At 39.1% G+C, this 19,768-nt stretch overlaps 1 protein-coding gene across 2 annotated transcripts; it reads left to right on the forward strand.

Moving 5' to 3' along the window:
* The first annotated feature begins 565 nt into the window (after positions 1-565).
* LOC135112594 (activin receptor type-2A-like) lies at positions 566-16,540 on the forward strand. Of its 2 annotated transcripts, XM_064027092.1 has the most exons (12): positions 566-795; positions 5,558-5,964; positions 7,159-7,349; positions 8,195-8,378; positions 9,190-9,302; positions 9,568-9,741; positions 10,262-10,429; positions 10,655-10,894; positions 11,173-11,302; positions 11,439-11,578; positions 11,871-12,027; positions 16,491-16,540. In XM_064027092.1, exons 2-11 carry the CDS (start codon positions 5,874-5,876, stop codon positions 12,024-12,026), a joined length of 1,587 nt encoding a protein of 528 aa, XP_063883162.1. In that variant the 5' UTR covers positions 566-795; positions 5,558-5,873; the 3' UTR covers position 12,027; positions 16,491-16,540. The 2 variants fall into 2 exon arrangements, with proteins under 2 accessions (XP_063883162.1, XP_063883163.1); XM_064027093.1 differs by lacking the exon at positions 16,491-16,540 and having other exon boundaries at positions 11,871-12,055.
* Positions 16,541-19,768: the final 3,228 nt, after the last annotated feature.

A 19,768-nucleotide genomic window follows, 5' to 3' on the forward strand; every position in this document is an offset into this window, starting at 1 on the left:
TTTCTATAAACTGTTCCCATTTCTATATTCTACTAATCAAAATTTGACTTGCTTCACATTCAGGGTCAATGTAAAAAAAAAAGTAGCCCAATTGGGCGTCAATATGGTGAACTTGACACACTGTCCAGGAGGGAGCCAACTGTTGCCCGTGACGGATTCTCAATATTTTCTTATCATATATTCCCTTCAGCTTTTTGGCTTATTTTGAATGACTAATGACATAACAAACCAATGGCATCCTTTAGAAATTTCTAAGATTACTCTGTCCTGAAGAAGAAAATGAGTGAAAGTAAATGTGATGGGACTGTGGTAGTCTGCCTACATCCATCAATGGTGTACAAGTAGTAGTCCATTGAGCCCACGCCGCCGCCAAGCATATGTACACTTGCCCCCACATGCCCAACCAAAGCCTAGTCCTGCCAGGTACCCCGTCCGTAATTAAGGAAGAAGAAAGAAGGGGTTAAAATGGGATTGCTATCGTCATTAGTGCAGTAAGCCTACACGACCTTTTTCCCGTGTTCCAATACGCTTTATCAGTCTTCCCAGGACGACCACCAAAAAACATAAACCCACCATTATATCGCCTCCCACTTCTCAGCACTAATAGGACGCACTTAAACTAATCCAAACAAATTATAGAACATCGAAAACAGTAAGGCAAGGGGACGAGCAGGCCATAACAAAACAGTGAAGCAGGTTTTTAGATGACTTACACCTAGTGGATTATGTCTCCTGAAAACACGCCATATTGGATTTCGCTAACAAATTGTCGCTGAAATACTGCAGCTAGACGAGGTATTACTTGAAGTTACATCCCGTGACTCGGTAGACGGGTGCCTCAGCTCCCTGTGACTCGAGGGGCGAGGTATTCAGGTGTTGGTAACGCGTGACTGGCGAGCGAAAGGAGACCAGCGGTGAGCAGCAATGTTTTGGTGTAATATTTGTTACCGCGGGGCTGTCAGAGGCTGGCCAGGGGACGGTGTGGCTGCTGTCGTGCTCAGGTGGGCAGGCCGTAGCTCGTAAGCAGGACAGGTTGGTAATGGTGGTATGTTCCGCCGGCTGTCATCGTGTGGTGGAGGGCGAGGGGCGTCAGGGAAGTGAGGGAGGCTGGGAACACACACACCACCGGATTTAGTGCTTGGTTCTCTGTTGTGTTGTTTCCTGGCATCTACACCGTGATATCCTAATGTGGTGTCCTTTTTGCCCATGTTTCAAGCCATGTACCTCTTGTAAGTGGATCTGCAACAGTCCCAGTGCCACAGTCATTTGGTGCTTCATATCCATACCATTTAGTCTTACATTGGGTAGTGCATTGGTAAATACACATCCATAACCATTGCTGTGTTCCTTGTGTCCAGGTGTCTGGTGATTTGCCTCATATAACTGGGCCAGTACCAGATTCAGTGTCACAGTATATTGGTCCTTGAAACTCATGTTTTTGAGCCTCATTTCATGTGGATTCTTGTAAATTACACCTAGGTATCCTCACATTATGTATTTTTTGTCCATGCTTCAATATATTCAGCTTGACCATCATCAGATCGTTATGGAAAGTTGTTTGTCTAAGCTGCATCTTATTGATATTTCAGTTCTTCATGGAGTTTTCATGCTATGATAAAAACTAACCAAAATTTTTGTGATTATAATTATGTCAACATTTATTATTTGCTTCTGCTAGGTTTCTTTTCTTCTACTTTTATCTGTTTAGTGTGGCTGAAGTTAAGTTTTGGGTTAGTAGTTGATGATAACTTTTGGTTATGTTGTGCTGTCCATTTAGTAACAGTTGTGATAGTATTACTAGGGTAAATATTAAATTCATTGCTCATTTCAAGTTTGGGAACAAAAAATATTTTCTGGAAGATTTTGGTCTTTTGAATTAATCTGTAAACTGTTTCTTCTAGAAATCACACTCTCTCTCTCTCTCTCTCTCTCTCTCTCTCTCTCTCTCTCTCTCTCTCTCTCTCTCTCTCTCTCTCTCTCTCTCTCTCTCTCTCTCTCCCATCCCCAGGAACTGCTGATTTGTAATAAAAATGACTGACAAATTACGTATCACAAAATGTGCTGAAATTGACCCCCACCCCACCCCCCCAAAAAAAAAGAAAAAATCATCGCAGATAATACATGCATTACAACATCACTTAACCCCACATTCCCCCTCTAAGTAAGAATTTCTGAAAAGTAATAAATTAATGTAAAACAATTCAAATTCTGCCTTATTTGTCATCACCACTGGTTCATAACCTTGTTGGAGGTACTGAACTCCACAAGTTTCATATGTGCATTCACTGAACCCTTTGTAGTTGGAAAAATAAAATAGTGAACAAAATTAACCATGCACACACACCTCTGCCGAGCTCCTGAGACTGACTCACCTTGGAAAAATAAAATAGTGCACAAAATTAACCATGCACACACACTTCTGCTGAACCCTTGAGACTGACTCACCTGACCCCTGGAAGTTTGATTGAACCCAGGTTAAGAACCACTGGTCATCACAGATAACATGTGTACCGTTGCTCAGAACCACTTGCTTTCATTCCTCATTTTGGACAGTTTCACTGATCTGTTAGATTTTTAAATTAAATTAAATTAAACCTAACCAAACCAAACCAGACCAGATTGATTCATAAAACAAATTACCTGGCCAGTCTGGCAGCACTCATTTATGGTCAGCCTCCTTGTCACTGGAGGCACCAAGGAGGGGTGACACTCCCCATGCTGGGGGGATGGAGTGAGGCCGCCTGAAGGAAGAAGGCGTGCAGGAGTGTTTCTTCCTCATGGGTCTTAATTTAATGAAGAGGTATCTGGCCAGATATTGGTACAGATAACAGCTCTGAAGACCAGGCCACTTCACCAACTCCTTAACGTCCCTCCACAGGCGTTCAATATTCTGTGTGCGCAAACTAATGTTGGCAAGGTCAACAAAGTGTTCAGAGTGGTTCACCATAAAATGGGTATAGTCTAAACCACTCAGTTTATTGTAAGCACTCCACTGGTCACTTGTAACCACTGACCCTGGCTGAATATACTGTTGTATGAGTGGGATCATCATGCCCTGGTCTCGTTGCTCAGCTTCCTCTAAGGGGCCCACCAGCAGCATGATAAACCTCTGTTTTGTTTCCTGCTCTATCCCCCCAAAGAGCCAGATGTAAGTCATTGCCTGGCCTCTCCCATACTTCTGTCACACAATCAATGTCTTGTCCACTTCCACAATGACCCTGGGACCACCACTGCTGCTTTGGTTATTCTACCAATAATTCATCATTTCTCTGCAAAAGGAATGCCAGTTGACAGAAGTAGGGAGGCACTTCACCTCAGTTTTGTGGTCCCAGTGCTCACTGAATTAGTGGTTGGCAAATGAAATAACTTTACATGTTGGAAGTTAGATGTTGTGTTCTGCAGGAAGGTGCCCTTTGTGTCAGCAACAGTGAAATCATAATAACAGTCTTCTTAGTTCTGGAGAGCACATGACTTGCCCTGCACTTTCAGCTTCTTCTTTAGTGGAAAGTGCAGTCACTGTTGCACTCCTGGCATTTTACTCTGTGAGTGAACAGTTTCCCTGAAAAGCCATTCAGGCTTCTTTATTGTTGCAAAAATGGGCAATAATGGCAAAGTAATTAGCAGAACAACCACCAGACTGTTTCAAATTCAAGCTGTTTCTCCCTTCTCTGATGAAACAAAGCTCCTTGATAGATGATTTTTTGCCTATAGCATTGTTTTCATTCAAAGAAACCAATCAGCATTAATTATTCCATACTGGCGCATTGAGGTCACTCGCCTCAGCGCCACATGCACACATGAACTCAGCATCGCTCAGTGGACAGTTGACAATTTAATGTCAAGTTAGGGGGGGTGTCGCTCCAGGCAGTTGCCCCAGACAGACTGCAGTGTCACTCCAGGACTGTACGGATAAGATTTTAAAATATAATAAATTTTCGATGCATATATATATGTGGAATTGAGAATACTCAGAATGAATGAATGATTTTTATTTTTATTTTTATTTTATTTTTTTTACCTTGGCCAGTGTCCCTCCTACATGAAAAAAAAAATAAAAAAATAAATAAATAGATAAATTGTCTTGTTTGTGAATTAATTCATGCATATTTTTCTCTTGTATTAAAATGTATATATATGTGTGAACTCATTAACATAAGGTCATTCACCTTGAGAACTTTATCTCTCTATATCACCTTCATTAGGCCCTGTGACCTGTTGGAAGGATCTAATGTGTCACTGCATTTTTTTTATTTCATTTTATTTATTTATTTATTTTTTTTTTAGAGAGAGAGAGAGAGAGAGAGAGAGAGAGAGAGAGAATGGTAATGTTTTAACATGACAAGTTTCTCAGTCTTAGAACCACTTTCCATTCTCTAAGTATTGAGTTCAGGCACAAAATTTTCTATAGCAATGAAATTTTGTACTGAATAGGTCTAGATTGGACAGATTGGTGCATTGCTGTGAGAGGCCTCAACAAGCAGCATATGTGAGATTTTGTGTTAACTTAGAGATGGCAGGTAGACACTAGTACTCTGATAATTTGCAAAGAGAAATGGAGAGTGACTGGATGAAACATTTTACTTTTACTTAGGATTGTATAGAAGGAACAAATACTTGGAAATTTGTTAGTGTGTAATGAGGTTCTCTGCTCTGCATTGATAGACTGTATGAGAGAGGATAAGATAGAGCAAAGGTCATTACCACTCATCTTCTGGTAGTATATGTGCAGGAAACAGAATGGAATATTGTATATCTTTTAGATATGTGATATATGCATCATGAGTTATATGATTTTTCCTACAAGTCTTTTGTGCCATGGAGAAAACATTGCTGCCTCCCACACCCTAGTGAACCACATTTTTCTCAAGGAGTTCTCAGGAAATTCAGTTGAATAGGAGGAATAGACTTGGCCTGATTTCCAGGATCTTCCTTTCCTGTCACCCTTGTCACTGTCACCTGCAGCATCTTGTGGAGCCATTTTGTTTGAAGTGATGGCACTTCAACCTTATAAATATGTGTGAACAGGTATTTTTTTCCCACAGATTTCATAAGATTCCATGAGTAATTTTCTCCTTGCTTATTTTACTGATTGTGTCATTAGCTTAGCTACACACACACACACACACACACACACACACACCAATAATCTTCTTCTGAAACTAATATATACGGACAGCTTCCTACTTGATAAGACTTCCTTTTTTTTTTTTCATGTATTTATTTATTTTATTTATTTATTTATTTTTCCAAAGCTAATTTGTCATGTCAACTCGAGGGATTTTAATAGGTAAATATCCTTGGCCAGAAGTTGTGATGTATATGAAAAACATTGGGGGATGGGGAGAGGAAGAAGGCAGGCCCAAAATTCATGTTAAAGGCAGCTCTAGCCAGTGCCAGCTGCTATGAAAAAAAGATGGCAGGTATTGCTTTTGTTAGAAATATAAGTAAGTATATATGTAAGTAAGAAATATAAGTAATACAAACATAAGTAGGAAAGGTGCTTCATCACGTAGGGAGCCGTCTGTACCTTTAAAGCATCATTGTCACAATTTTCCAGGCGTGTTGTGGCAGCTACAAGACGTGTGACAGTGCTCAAAATTATTCTTTCATGAAGAATATTGTGGAAGGTCTGGAACGTGAAGTATTTTGTTAAAGTGAAGGAAAACATCTTGATGAGAGCCCTAAAGAGTTACCATCAGTGCAGAATATGGACATGACACGGGTCTGTCCATAAGGACAGATGTAGCACTAGGGAGAGCTGAGTTGTCACATATGCGAGGCCTCTCTGGACCCTGGCTGAGAGGGATCACACAAGGACAAACAAGGGGCAGGTGAAGCTGAGGAGACGTGAGGTGACGTGGGGCGGCTATGTGATGGCTAGTAGAAGACTCCTGCATCCCCCACCAACCATGATGATCCTACTAACCCTGGCCGCTCTCCCTGTCATCTCTGCCCTCATTCCTGGTAAGGATGTTTGCAATTGCTGTTGTCTTGCACATTTGTGCCAATTCTCTCTCTCTCTCTCTCTCTCTCTCTCTCTCTCTCTCTCTCTCTCTCTCCCCTCTTAAAAAAGGTCTAGACTTTAGAATAGGTAATGGTTTAAAACATTCCTGCATTATCATAGAGTTTTAGATAAACTGGCAGTGAATTAAGGAAATAAAAAATTCCTGAATAGTGAGATTAGAGGAATTTTGTGCTCATTTGTATCATCATGCTGATCATACCATAGAAGGTTTAGTGACTCGGAATTTTTTGCATGTTACATTTATGGTATATTGTTTGCAGGACTGTTTGTGTAACATTTTTTAGTGCCAAAGCTTTTATAAATAAGCAATAAGATGTGTCTATCATCTCCATTAAATATTGGTAATATAAATTCATATTCAAGGAAACCCCTGTCCTTGGAGGAGTTGCCTGATTTCAAGAAATTGAAATAATCCAACCAGGAGCAGTTGGGATCATTTTCTGAGAGCAAGGGAAAACTGCCCTTGGTATCTCATTGCCAGCAGTCAATGTCCACTGTAATTCTCACATGGTGATCATATTTTGCAATTTGGTGATTTCCACCCAGAAATACAGTGCCTGGAATTTTGACTATGGTAGACTGGTAGTGCTTTTAAAAACATGATAAACATGATTTGATTGTTGACCTGAAGATTTTCAACCACCCAAGTTATTTGAGAATAAGCATGATTCAGTGGTGTTAAGGTTGCTGCCATAGCATTGCAACATGACACAGTTGTGGAGCGTTGAGTGTATTGTGTGATTAGCTAGGTACCCACCCATCTTCAGCAGTTCTGTATGAAAGGCCATGGAGGAAAATAACAGGATGCAGTGTTCATACAACAGTGTTCATAGGAAATGTGCAGTTTAAGAACAAGATGAAGAAGTATCCTGCTCTAACTCTTAAAGTATTGCTTTTTGCTGATAACTTTTGATAGATTAAGATTTTCAATTAAACTTTTTAACAGGGATTGTCTTCCATTTTGCTCAAAAAAGTGATAACACTATCCCCAAATTTAGCTTCATTGCTGTGGAGTGAAACAGACAGACCAACCGCTTATACTAGTATAGTTTTATGGTATTAAAGAATATATATTGTGATTTTTGATGGAAATATGGATGGCATAGAGTGTGCTCATTATTGTCTTTGTACAGAGGGAATGGCACAGCCTGCTGAGAATGTCCAGCCTCAGGTTACACAATGTGAGCACTATAATAGGACTCAATGTCCTATTGACAACCCTCTCTCATCCTTGTGTAAGAAGAAAACCATTAGTTGTGATGAGTGGGATGATCCAGGGAAGATCAACCAGTGTTACGTGGTGTGGACCAACTTGTCTGGCACGGTGAGTTAGCTTGGCCTGCACTATTTATGACTGAATCCCACTTTACAATACCTCTTCCATCCACCTGTCTAGGAACTGATTGTGTCAGCAGTGAGGTCAGAGTGTATCCATCTTATGTAAAAACGAACACACGTGCACTTGCAAGACAGGAGTGCTGTTGCTACTATTTATGGGCCTGAAGATAAACTAGATAAAGAAGTTTCAAATTATCAAAACTATACTGCTTCTAAGAACTGACAAATTTATTATCTTCATCTTGTAAGAAGTGAATTTTTTTAATTACATATAGTAGTGGCAATATCTGGTAGAAGGTAAAGAAATCTTCACCCATGTGCTTTCCACAGCCTCCAGTCTTCTTCCCATGTTGTATGTATCTTCATATTGCTTACATTTTCTGAAGGAATTGCCTTCTAGTAGAAGCTGTGTGTGAGGTCTGGGGTTATAAGCAATCATGCTCAGAGTGTTTACTTCCCAGCAGACATTGTGCTACTTGTCCTGTTAAATTCAAAATTGTTTTAGCAATACTATAATGTGGTTTATAAATTTTACAGGATGAAAAGATTTTATAAATTTAAATCAGTTCTTAGAAACAATATAGTTTCAACAATCAAAATTTTCTACCTACACTGTTTCATAAAGAGTGGCAACAGCATGCCTGTCTTTTGAAGGACATTTGGCACTTTAGATTAATTCTCCCATTGATGCAATTTCATCACTGATGACACACACCGTCTCAAGATGATGTACAAAAGGGACAGTGTGAACCAGGCCTGACAGTGTGCAGTGTCATTAAATGCAATATTTTATAATATCAATTTACATATTGGTGTGACATTTTCCAACAGGCGGAAGTGATCTTCAAGGGATGTCTGTGGGATTACAAAGATTGTAAGAATGAGTGCATCAGCAGTCAGCCAGTCAACAGTCTAACAAAGAAGAAACATCACCTGTTTTGTTGCTGTGTCCACAACAACTGTAACCAGAATTTCTCCTGGCAACCCAAAGCAGAGGTCCCTAGCACGACCCCAGGTCAGTGTTTCTACTGAGTTTGATTTTGAAGGCTAATTTATGTATATATATATATATATATATATATATATATATATATATATATATATATATATATATATATATATATATATATATATATATATATATATATACATACATACATACATACATACACACATACACACACACACGTATATATATGGTGTCGCTGGAGGAAAGTCACATATTCCCAGACATGGAAGAGCAAGTCATCCTAAGTAAAAAATATTCTATGTTCCAGTGCTTTGAATGTCATGGTTTAGAACTTACATGACATTTTAATTTGAATGTGCAAAGAATTGGCAAGGGGGAGGGGGGAGGAGAGGACAGCAGTGGTGGGCTTTGGCATCATGGTGATGTTACTTGTTTACACATCAAGGTTTTCATAAATAAAGATTTAATTGAATTCAAGAACACAGTGTATCATTGTAGCAAATAATAGCTAAAACATAATAGACGCCACATAGCAACAGTGACTAGCTGGACATTGTGGGATGCCCCAGGTGCAACCATTTGCCACTGATGCCCATTCATATTTAAATGTACTATAACTTCTAAACCATGGTGTTAAAAAGCATTTGACCTTTGAATATTTCTGATCTAGAATGACCTTAGCTTTCATTTCTGAGAATGCATGACTTTCCTCCTTGGACACCATATATATATATGTGTGTGTGTGTGTGTGTGTGTGTGTGTGTAAAATCCCAGTAGGAACTTTTGCTTGGTAATAAAACAGTTCTTCATATTGTGTTAGAACTCTTGATAAACTTTGTTTCTTGTATCCCGGTAGTCCCACCCCAGGAGCAGGACATGGTGCAGCCAGTGGCTTGGACCCTTGGCACTCTCATACTAGTGGTGGTCACAGTAACAGTACTCTTCTACCTCTACCGCAGACGGAAAATGGTGAGTGATGCATATCATAACCGTAACCTCCCTTGTACCATATTTTATCTTGTAGTTACACAATAAAAGAAATCACTTATTGATACCGGAGAGTGTTAGGAAATCAGTATTCTGCTACTAATTCATTACTACAACTAATACATCCTCTATACTTTCATTGTCTTAATGCAATAAGTTGTGGCTTCTTATCTACCTTACCTTCCTGGAAAATCTCAGCCTGTTATATAAAGTAAGTTGGTTTATTTATTTTATTTTTCAATTACAGGCCAACTTCATGGCAATACCACGAGTGGAGTCTGCAGCCCTAGTTCCTCCCTCTCCGCCAATGGGCTTGCGACCCATACAGCTACGAGAAATCAAAGCCAGAGGACGCTTTGGTGCTGTGTGGAAGGCCAACCTTCATAATGACATTATTGCTGTCAAAATCTTTCCAGTCCAGGTATGGGTGATTTTTGTGTCTGTATCTGTCTTTGATATTGGGGACTTGAGCTAAGTTTGAGCTGCCACCTTCATGCATTTTTTATCAAACATGAGTTTGAACTTCAGGATGTCTGTTGCATTTGCCACTTGTGTTTCCTGCCCATTTTTAAACATTGCTTTGGAATCAGAATTTATCTTTTCATGCCTTTATTTTTTAAAATGTTATATTATTTCTCTTTTGTATTTTCTATTTATTTATGAAAGTGAGAAACAGAGTGGGATCATTGTATATGATGAGAGAAACTTGCTTTTCTCCAGTTAGTTATCCAGTCAGTATTTATCTTATATTGGACAGTATGCTTTATCAGTTATTCAAGTCTCAAGAAAAAAATAAATAAATTAAAGCAAGTTCCATTGATCTGCCTTTTTCACCTGATGGCATCATAGTGTGAATCTTTGTTTTCTGGTTTCCTTCAGTTTTTGATGACCATAATAACTACAGTCAGAGGAGTAACATTTCAACACTTATTCCCTTACAGGACAGGCAGTCATGGATTGTGGAAGTTGATGTGTACTCCCTCCCCCAGCTTTCCCATGAAAATATTCTACAGTTTATTGGAGCAGAGAAGCGTGGTGAAAACCTTCAGGCAGAGTTTTGGCTTATCACTGCTTACCATGAAAGGGGTTCTCTATGTGACTATCTGAAGGTGGGTCTTGTTCCCTTGCTGTTAAGATGAAAAGTGAACAGATGTATTTCAGTATAAGACTGTCAAGTGTAGCAGTGATCCCTGAACTTATTTGTGAATTTATCACTAATTAATTTATTGGGTACCCATAGGATTTGAGATTTTAAAGTTTTTGGTGTTGCTTTCTTGTTTTTAGTATAGGATATGGCATGTGGAACTTTTATGATTTGCTTTTTCGATCTCCAGGCCAATCTTGTGACCTGGGCTGAGCTGTGCAAGATTGGGGAATCCATGGCCCGTGGGTTGATGCACATACATGAGGAGCAGCCAGCCAGCAAGTGTGAGGCCCTCAAACCTGCTATTGCACACCGAGACTTCAAAAGCAAGAATGTCCTGCTGAAGAATGACCTGACTGCCTGCATTGCTGACTTTGGCCTTGCCCTGGTCTTCCACCCTGGACAGCCCACTGGAGACACTCATGGGCAGGTAAAAATGCATGCATAGATTCACCAGCATTCTCTCACAGAAATGATAGTTTATCTGAAGGGTACTATATTGCTGGTTTGTATCATGTGCTGAGTCTTCTTGAAGGTTTCCTCGAATGTTGCAGTTGTAAATATGTAACAAACATTATATAGCATCTCCATGGTGCAGTTGCTAGCATGGCTGGATATGAATCTTACCCATTCTCTTAGGGACGCTGAGGCATCAGATAGATAGATAGAATAGATTGACATTGAGTGTTGGTTTTTCTTCTCTCCAAGGTGGGCACAAGGAGGTACATGGCCCCTGAGGTCTTGGAAGGTGCCATCAACTTCCAGCGTGATGCCTTCTTGCGCATTGATATGTATGCCTGTGGCCTTGTGCTGTGGGAACTGTTGTCCAGATGTTCAAGTAAGGATAAATCCTCATTCCTTTGGTGGTAATCTATTGCAGTTTGTACTCAATGAATGAAGAAATTGCATTAACAAAAAAACATTGATAAATAGCTATTATTAATGTATATTGTGATCCTTTCCCTTTGGTGAAGGCATGGATGGACCCATACCTGAGTACCATTTGCCATTTGAAGAAGAGGTTGGTCAGCACCCAACACTGGATGACATGCAAGAGTGTGTGGTCACCCAGAAGGCAAGACCTGTCATTCAGGACTCCTGGCGGAAGAATGCTGTGAGTGTTTTTCTGCTCCAGTCCTGTTGATGTATAATGCAGTTACATGAAAGTGTTTAGCATATCCATTAAAAATCAATAGAGAGATTGTACAGTATTTGGTGAAACTGACATGGGATGAATTATGTAGTGTATGGTAAAAGCAATGGGGTAGATTATTCATCATGAGATAAAGATGACTCTGGTAAAGAGACTTGCATTATATTTACCATCTCAGTTACCAAAGCTTGAAAACTGGTTGAATCTCCTTTATTTTTATGCTATCTTATGCTGAATGTTGTAATTGTGGCAGGCCGTGATGGGACTGATAGACACCATGGAGGAGTGCTGGGACCATGATGCAGAGGCCCGTCTCTCAGCCTCATGTGTGGTGGAGAGGCTCACCAGCTTCTCCAGGAATCCCCAGTTTTCCCCTACCTCAAATCCACAGAAGGAGTCGAGTATATAAGGCAAGTGTGAGCACCATGTTTACCATTGCTGTCAGGAATTAACCCCTAAATTCTGGGCATGGTATTCACACACACTTGCTCTGAGTTTACATTTTTCCTAAAAGTCAGTGTTATTCACTTATTTCTCAATGAATTTACCATTTTGAACATACACCTAAGAATATGTATTGCTTATTCTTCTCACTGTCACAAGTATTCCCTGGTGTATGGGTTATATGAGGCCCAGTATGGAGATTAATTCACAAGCACTAATCCCTCAGAAGTTGAAATAATGCTATCCCATAGTTTCTCGTACAACAAACTTTCACATACTTTTAGTGGATAGGAAGAAATTCCATCAACAACAATGAGGGAAAGTTACATAAACACAACTTTTCTCCTTAGATAGCTCTTCTTGCATTTCCACAAAGAACATTAATACACAAGTGTCACTATGCAGCACACAAAACAGTGTGTGACCGATAACATGTGTCAAGTGTTTCATCCTTCTCTTGGCATCGTCCCCAATCACTCTGTGTGTGTGTGAAGTGTAGTGAGGCAGATCAGTTTCCATTCTCATCTCCAGTCTGCTTGTTTCCTGTATAAGACACATGTTTGCTTACATTTGCATTATTGCTCTGATTTGAGAGCACTGTAGTGGTTTTCATCAACTAAACCATGTCTGGTGATGACAGTAAATGTGTTGTTGATGGTGAGCCCTTGCCTTCTACTTGTGAAGGTATTGTTTGCAGGCTTTTTTGTTCAAAGACAAATACCTTACATTAGGCTTCAAACAGTCAAGAGAAAATCATTGTTTTAAAACAATAATCCCATAGCTGTTCCAGGACATGTTTCATGGCTTTGCTAAGGTTGAACAGTTACATGTAAAGTTTTTTTTTTTTTTTTTTTTTTTTTTTTTTTTTCTAATAATAAATGGAAGCTACAGAAGTACAAGTTAATTAGCTAAGGTTTGAGGACACCAACTACTTTCAAAATATAGCAATCAGCATTTTAGCTCTACAGTTAGGCATGATTGCTGGGAGTCTATAGAAAAACAGCATGTGTACCATTCTATGTGAGGAATTAACATTGATATACTTGCAACCCTGAACCCAAATGTCTGGCGCTTCATAAAAACAGTACTTGTGTATCAATCTTTGTATTTGAGATTCTATACATTGTTGTGTGTGTATCATTTTGTGCAAGATTCCATAAAGGCAGATCTTGCATATTGTTTTCTGTGTGGAATTAGCATAATTTTACCTATAACTGTAAATGATTTTTGTCACTTTATGAAAGTGGCATTTTTATATGGATGAGGAGGCATGGTAACTTTTGGGTGATGGTAAAGTTGTAATCAGATAGCAATATTCAGCAATAGTCAGGAATGTGACGTAGCCTCTCACCCACACCTTAGGACTAATACTTTTGCTGTCATTGCTTTAGGTAATAAAAAACTGTAGTAGTTATATTTATTACAGTGCACTATTATTGAATAATTAATTGGCTTGCCATAGCAGGTGATGAATCAGACTCGAAGGAACTCACTATTTTCTGGATATCATGCTTACCCTTATCTATCAGGATCTCATAAGTCATTAGATATGTAAAAATCTATTCATGTTATTCAGATTAAGGGGAAAAATGGATGCCTGAGCTGCCAGAACGTGTGACATTAGAAGGTGTGTGTATATATGCTATTCAGAGTTTAAGGGTTAAAGCTATTCTAACTCTTCATACCAGGAATATATTAAGGTATCATCTTTCATCAACTGTCTTAGAATGCTTTTTTAAGCATTACCATAATAAAAAAAAAAAAAAATGGCTGTTCATAGTTTGCAGTGGTTGCCATACTACATGATATAAATCACATTCAACACCTGCAATGTTATATCAGAAATTTTTCAGCATAAGTGTTTTGGGAGAAATAAGATTTTTGTCCTTTAATTCTTCACTAGTATTAATTTTCTGAATATGAGTGTCAGAGGTAAGTGATGTAAAACAGTCATTGAAAGTCACAGAAATTAGTCTACTCAGAAGGTGCTGTATTTCACATTTTGTAAGATGCCCATTTTTCAGATGAAAAATGCCTAAAAAATCTCCATGCATCTTTTAAGTTAGATGATGAAGTTTATATAGGTGTGATATAGACATGTGAAGTCTCAAAAACTATATGAGATCACATTAGAATTTTTCGGGTAAAGAGATTATGTTATAAAGTGGTGTATACTGGGAATTAGGTACGATAGCTAGAGACAGGCAAGATGTGTGTATCTTATCGCAGCATAAACATAGAGGAAACTTAAAGGATCATTTAACATGTTGAATAAGTTTATTAAGCATTTCTGGATTTTTTTTTTTGATAGACTAGTAATTTTAAGAGGTATCCAGAACATTGGATGCCAAATGGAAGATGAATAGGATAGCTTTAAGAGAGGATGTTGCTGTGTTTGAAGAGATTTGTATCTGGTAATTGTGGATTGGGAGAAAGCACATGGTAAAATTACTGGGGTGGTAATGTGACAACATGTCATGTTCAAGGGTTAGTTGTGAAACTATTAAGGACTGTAAAAGGCTGCTTTAAGGAAAGTAAGGGTTGTGTGAGCTGTAAAGGTGAGTAGAGAAAGAGAGGCAAGAGAGGTTCAACTTAGACTTTTTTGGACAGAATAGTGAGAGGTGAAAAAATGGTTAGAAGTCAGAGGAAGTGAGAAGTGAACTAGTTATGTATTGTTTATAGACGATCAGAGGTGTGATCAAAAGTTCAGGGACTGTTTCCTTTTTAGACGAATAAAGTGGATCATGCATCATGCATGCATAGCAGCAGCAAACAGGAAATTTTGTGAATGCGTGCTTAGTGGTGTCATGATGTCACCATCAGGACTTGTCACACTCATTTTTATGATCACATTCGTTTATTCACTCAGTTTTAAAATGTACCTGATAGAAAGGAACATCTGATTCTGTATCAGACTTAGGAATTCGACAACAGAAAACTTTGATAAGAAGCAACAGGCCTATAATAGTGAGCCAGGTGATGCTTTGAGTGGCATTTACACTTCAGGAAGGATCCAACATCACTGAAGGATGATTAAAGGTTAGAATGACCCTCCACAACAAAAAATCCTGAAAAAAAAATCAAAATTAAAATAAAATAAATAAATAATAATAATAATAATAATAATAATAATAATAATAATAATAATAATAATAATAATAATTAGGGCCATGGAATCACCTAGTCATTAACATTGGGAGTGAATAGTTTTAAATAATTTTTGCCAAGACTTCAGACACTATCCAGGCAACATGCCCTTTCACAGTGCATCATGCATGGGGTTTTCATCAGCACCAATATGATTGTCACTCCTTAAGCTTCCAACTTGCTGGATTTGGCTCCTTGCAATTTCCTCCTTTTCTCTAAGATGAAGTTCAAGCCTAAAGGTTGCCATTTTATCACAGCTGAAGAAATCCAGCATGAATTATACACATTGCTTGTCAAGTTTAAAGAACAAGACTTCCAGGAAGTGCTTCAGGCATGGCAGAAGTATTATTAACAATTGATTGATGCATAAAGTGACCACTTTTAAAGACATGCAGTCAGATTGAAAGCAGGTGCGTTATCTGCTTTTTGTAGGCATAGTCCAGGAACTCTTGATTGCACCTCTTATGATACTCGTTTCAGCTAAAAGGGGGAGACCAATTCTTCGTAAATTTTGTTGGAATAAGGAAGCATACTAGACAAGATATGCACCTTTTTGTTAATTTATTTGTATAAACTCAGTACATACCGCTGTGATTTGCTATTACTTGATGTTCACTTGTGGAAAGTTCATTGCACTGCATGCTTGTGCCTGTCACATTCTTAGTCATGCACCCAATGTATGGTAATTTTTAAAGTTGTTGTGAGTTCTTTATTGCCTTGTGATGGCTAAATTGTGGAGAAAAGCAATAGTCAGATAAGGTATATGGTTTTTGAGGTAGAAGCATTGGCAAGATACTGGATGATTAGCAGGCTGGTATAAGTAGTATATCTTGTCATGGACTGTAATCGTAGTACCTGTTTGGTACACAGTTCTGATTTTGGCACAATATGGTGAACTGCAACACAATTTGCAATGTGGTTAATTGGAAGCATCTAAATAAAGGGCAAGTACCTTAGATGCTTTGGACAAAATTTAAGGAAGTTTAAGTTTTTTTTTTTTTTTTTTTAAGGAATGAGTGTTTGAGCTTTTGTATTATCACATGATAAAGTAAGACCATGATTTGTTATTGTTATTTAAAGATGCAATGACCACCATAGTGGAAGGTCAAGCCCTTCTGCTTTGCAAATCTTGCTTGTGCTCATCAGTTTTCCCATGCATCAGCAATTCTTAGTATTTCCTGAATTTTGAGGTGCCAGTGACCTGTGGAAACCTTGTTTTGCATTATTTGATGATAACAGAAATTCTGTTGAGTAATTATATTAACTTATTTTCCTCTGACAGGCCAAGGTGTGGTGGCCACGTACCTGGACAAGTACCTGTGCTGTAACCGCCTATGAGGGTCCTGGTGCGGGAGAGAGCCCAGCCACCACGTCCCACAGGCACCAGCTGTGTTGGGGGCCTCGTGTGTCGGCCTCAGTACCCCCCCTCCCTTCTCCAATCAGCTGCACACCACAGCCAGACACTTTGTCATATTCACAGTTTCCCTGGTGACAGCAGTTTTAGCTGGTCAAAGAGGGTTGGATTCAGGGGACTTCTTCATTTAGAAAAAAGTTGTACTTTTATTCTCAACATCTAAATTTGGTACTGATGGGTGAGAGTCTATGTAAGTTAGATAGATACGTCTTCCTGTAATTAATTAGTGCAATAGTTTGATATCCCTGGCGGTGCTTCAAATGCATTTTTTTGTGGACTTGGATGCAAAAAGTTATATAGTGTAAAATAAATTTTGGGATCTAAGAGTCCAACCAATACTTATCTGGCTTGTGTGGTTGGGAGAGGGGGGAGGCTTAAGTGTGGTGCCAAAGGGGTCAACAGGGAAGTTCTGGGACTGCTAGGAAGAGCCACCCTACTGAAGGTAGTTTGTGAGAACTCACTCCATGGCCTCATGACTCCCCTTAAGTTGAGATGCACTATTATGTGACCCTCTCCAGCATTACTGTTGGGATGACATTTCCTTGTTTGGGCTTGAAAGGGTAATCAATATTTAGCTGTATAATTGTTGTCTAAAGAGGAAATTGATGTGTTCTTTGAGGTATTTACTTTGATATGATATTGATATTGGCTCTTTATCAAGTTCTTATGTTAAAACAGATCTAAGAAGAAAACCATGAACAATTTAGTGCAAGATAAAGCATATGCAGCAGCTATTTCTGAGGAAGTAAAGATCTCCAGGTTTGCGCATCACAGTGCTGCAGTAATGAAAGAAGCACCCTGAAGTAAAATTATTTTCGTACAATGACCACAAGTAAATCAAGTTTCAAGAGGAATGTTTTCATGTGCCACCCACACTGGGACCATCTTGGGCATTCCTACCTCAGAATTCTCACTCAGTCAGTCTCCTGAGATGAGTTGTGGAACTTCAGTGCTGCTTTCATCTTGTGGGACTTTTCAGGAGTGCGTATTCCGAGTTTTCTTTCACCATCTGAATGTTTGTAGTTGTGTGTGGTGAAACTGGAGATGATGCATGGAGAGTGATGTTCACGGCTGTCAATGCGTGTCATGTTACAGAGAAACGTGGTGTCTACAACAACCATCAACAGACTATTGCATCCAGCCATTCAACTTTTGCAGCTCAGTGCAGCTTCAAGCTCAGTAACTCAGGCAAAAGGAAAACTATGGTTGTGCCTCCCTGGCAAGTGTCTATGGCGTATGGGGAAGAGTGGCCATGGGTTCGTCAGTCCAAGATTAAATGTCTCCCATTCCTGTCTTGGAAACTGGATGGGTTAAAGTGATCTAATTTTAGTGTCTTGATTAGTGACTTTTTATTTCTTTTTCAATTATTGTGTTGGAAGACTGTAAAGTGTGAAAGATTACTTAAAAAAAAAAGAAAAAGACGAGAAAGGAAATACGTATTTCAGTTTGTTTACTAATAATGTGTCAGCCAGCTAATACCAGCAGACCTCCAGCAGTGACTGCTGACCTAGTAGGACACAAGACGAGCCCAGCCATTGTGAGGCCAGTGGAGGGCCACAATCGGGCTGCCCCTTTACTGTCAGCTCAGGACAAACTTCAGTGACCACCCTGTTACCACTTTGCCCCCACACACGTACATACATACCCTCATCCTGTATATATTTGCGCCTTGTTTGTAGCATTACACAAGTTGTCGCCAACAAAATGGAACTAGTGATTATTTTAAATGTGGTTTATTTGTGAAACCAATGGTGCTTTTTTTCTTCTATTTCCAAGATGAATGTTAATTGTTACACATTGAATCAAGCTGGCATGAGTGTGGAAACCAAGAGGCACATTGCCCACTCAGCATTGTAAATACCTCATTATTGTACACAGCATTATGACTTGTGACATCCAGACCTCACCATGACAGATCATGAGTGCATTTAAGCAGAATACTATTACTTCGTGATTGTGGACAGTTACCGTTCTCTTGTGTCGGGGAACTTGTTGTTGGAAAGCCATAAAAAGTCTTTTAGAGGCCCAGAAAAAACAGAAAAGAGAAAAGCTGAAGTAAACTGTGGTCTCCATAATCCAATTCCTGTCATTATCATTAAGCCATCAAGAGGCTATGGAAGAGAGACTAAGCAAGAGAAAAAGTAAAACTTGGATAGACTCACACCCAAAGGAAGCATCAAGGTCATCTGCTGTAAGGCCTTCTGAGGCAAGGATGAGGCAGTGTGACTGTCAAACGAGGACTGGAGTTGTCATGTGATAGATTGGATACGTACAGGGACTCTCAGGCACAGGTAAAGCCTCTGCCCTGGGGAACCACTCCGTCACTGTTACAAGACTGTGTATGGGGGGAAATTTGCTATTTTCTTCTACTTCCTTGAATTTATTTGATTTTTATTTATTTTTATGTTCATTACTTGTTAGGACACCCCCTTTATCCTTGTTGTTCCTTGCAGGCATGAATGTAATGTCTCATATATCTGTATCCCATGTAGTAGTATAAAGTATTTGATATGAAGCTTACTCCCCATGAACAATCTTATGAGGTGAAATGTAATGTTGGACGTGGTCAGTGAAATGTGTAGCATAATGCAAATTCTCTGAAGACCTAGAAGGCTGCACATGGGGCCTCTGATTTGCATTATTTTCAGTAATGTGAGTAAAACATTGTCAGGAATGTTAGGAAATCATTGATCAACTTAACCATATAAAACTGCATTCACATCTGACACATGCACATAAAAGATAGATAAAATTACACCATAAAGTATTAAATGGCAAAAGGAGTCAATGAGAGCAATCTCAATGATTAAAGGTTAATTAGGGACTTGCACTATTACTTCAAAGTAATTATTGTTATATTTTTATATATTTATTTGAAGGAAGAATTTTAATGTAGAGTCCTTTGGAGCATGCTCATTAAATTTTGTAATACAGTGTGTATCCAAAGTCTAAATCATCACTTAATTAGTTGGATATAATGACCAATAGGGAAGGAAGTGGTTGATGATGGGAAGCCTGACCCCCAGTGTGAGTTAGCTCTTTCTTGTCTGTGGGCGGCACAGCGTCACAGTCTGCTCATCCACACGGGCCTCAACCCACTGCCCTCCTGTCCACCTGTGAGGCTCAGAGTAATCCTGAGGCCTCCA

Source organism: Scylla paramamosain, chromosome 24 (genome assembly GCF_035594125.1).
Source record: "Scylla paramamosain isolate STU-SP2022 chromosome 24, ASM3559412v1, whole genome shotgun sequence".
NCBI lineage: Eukaryota > Metazoa > Arthropoda > Malacostraca > Decapoda > Portunidae > Scylla > Scylla paramamosain.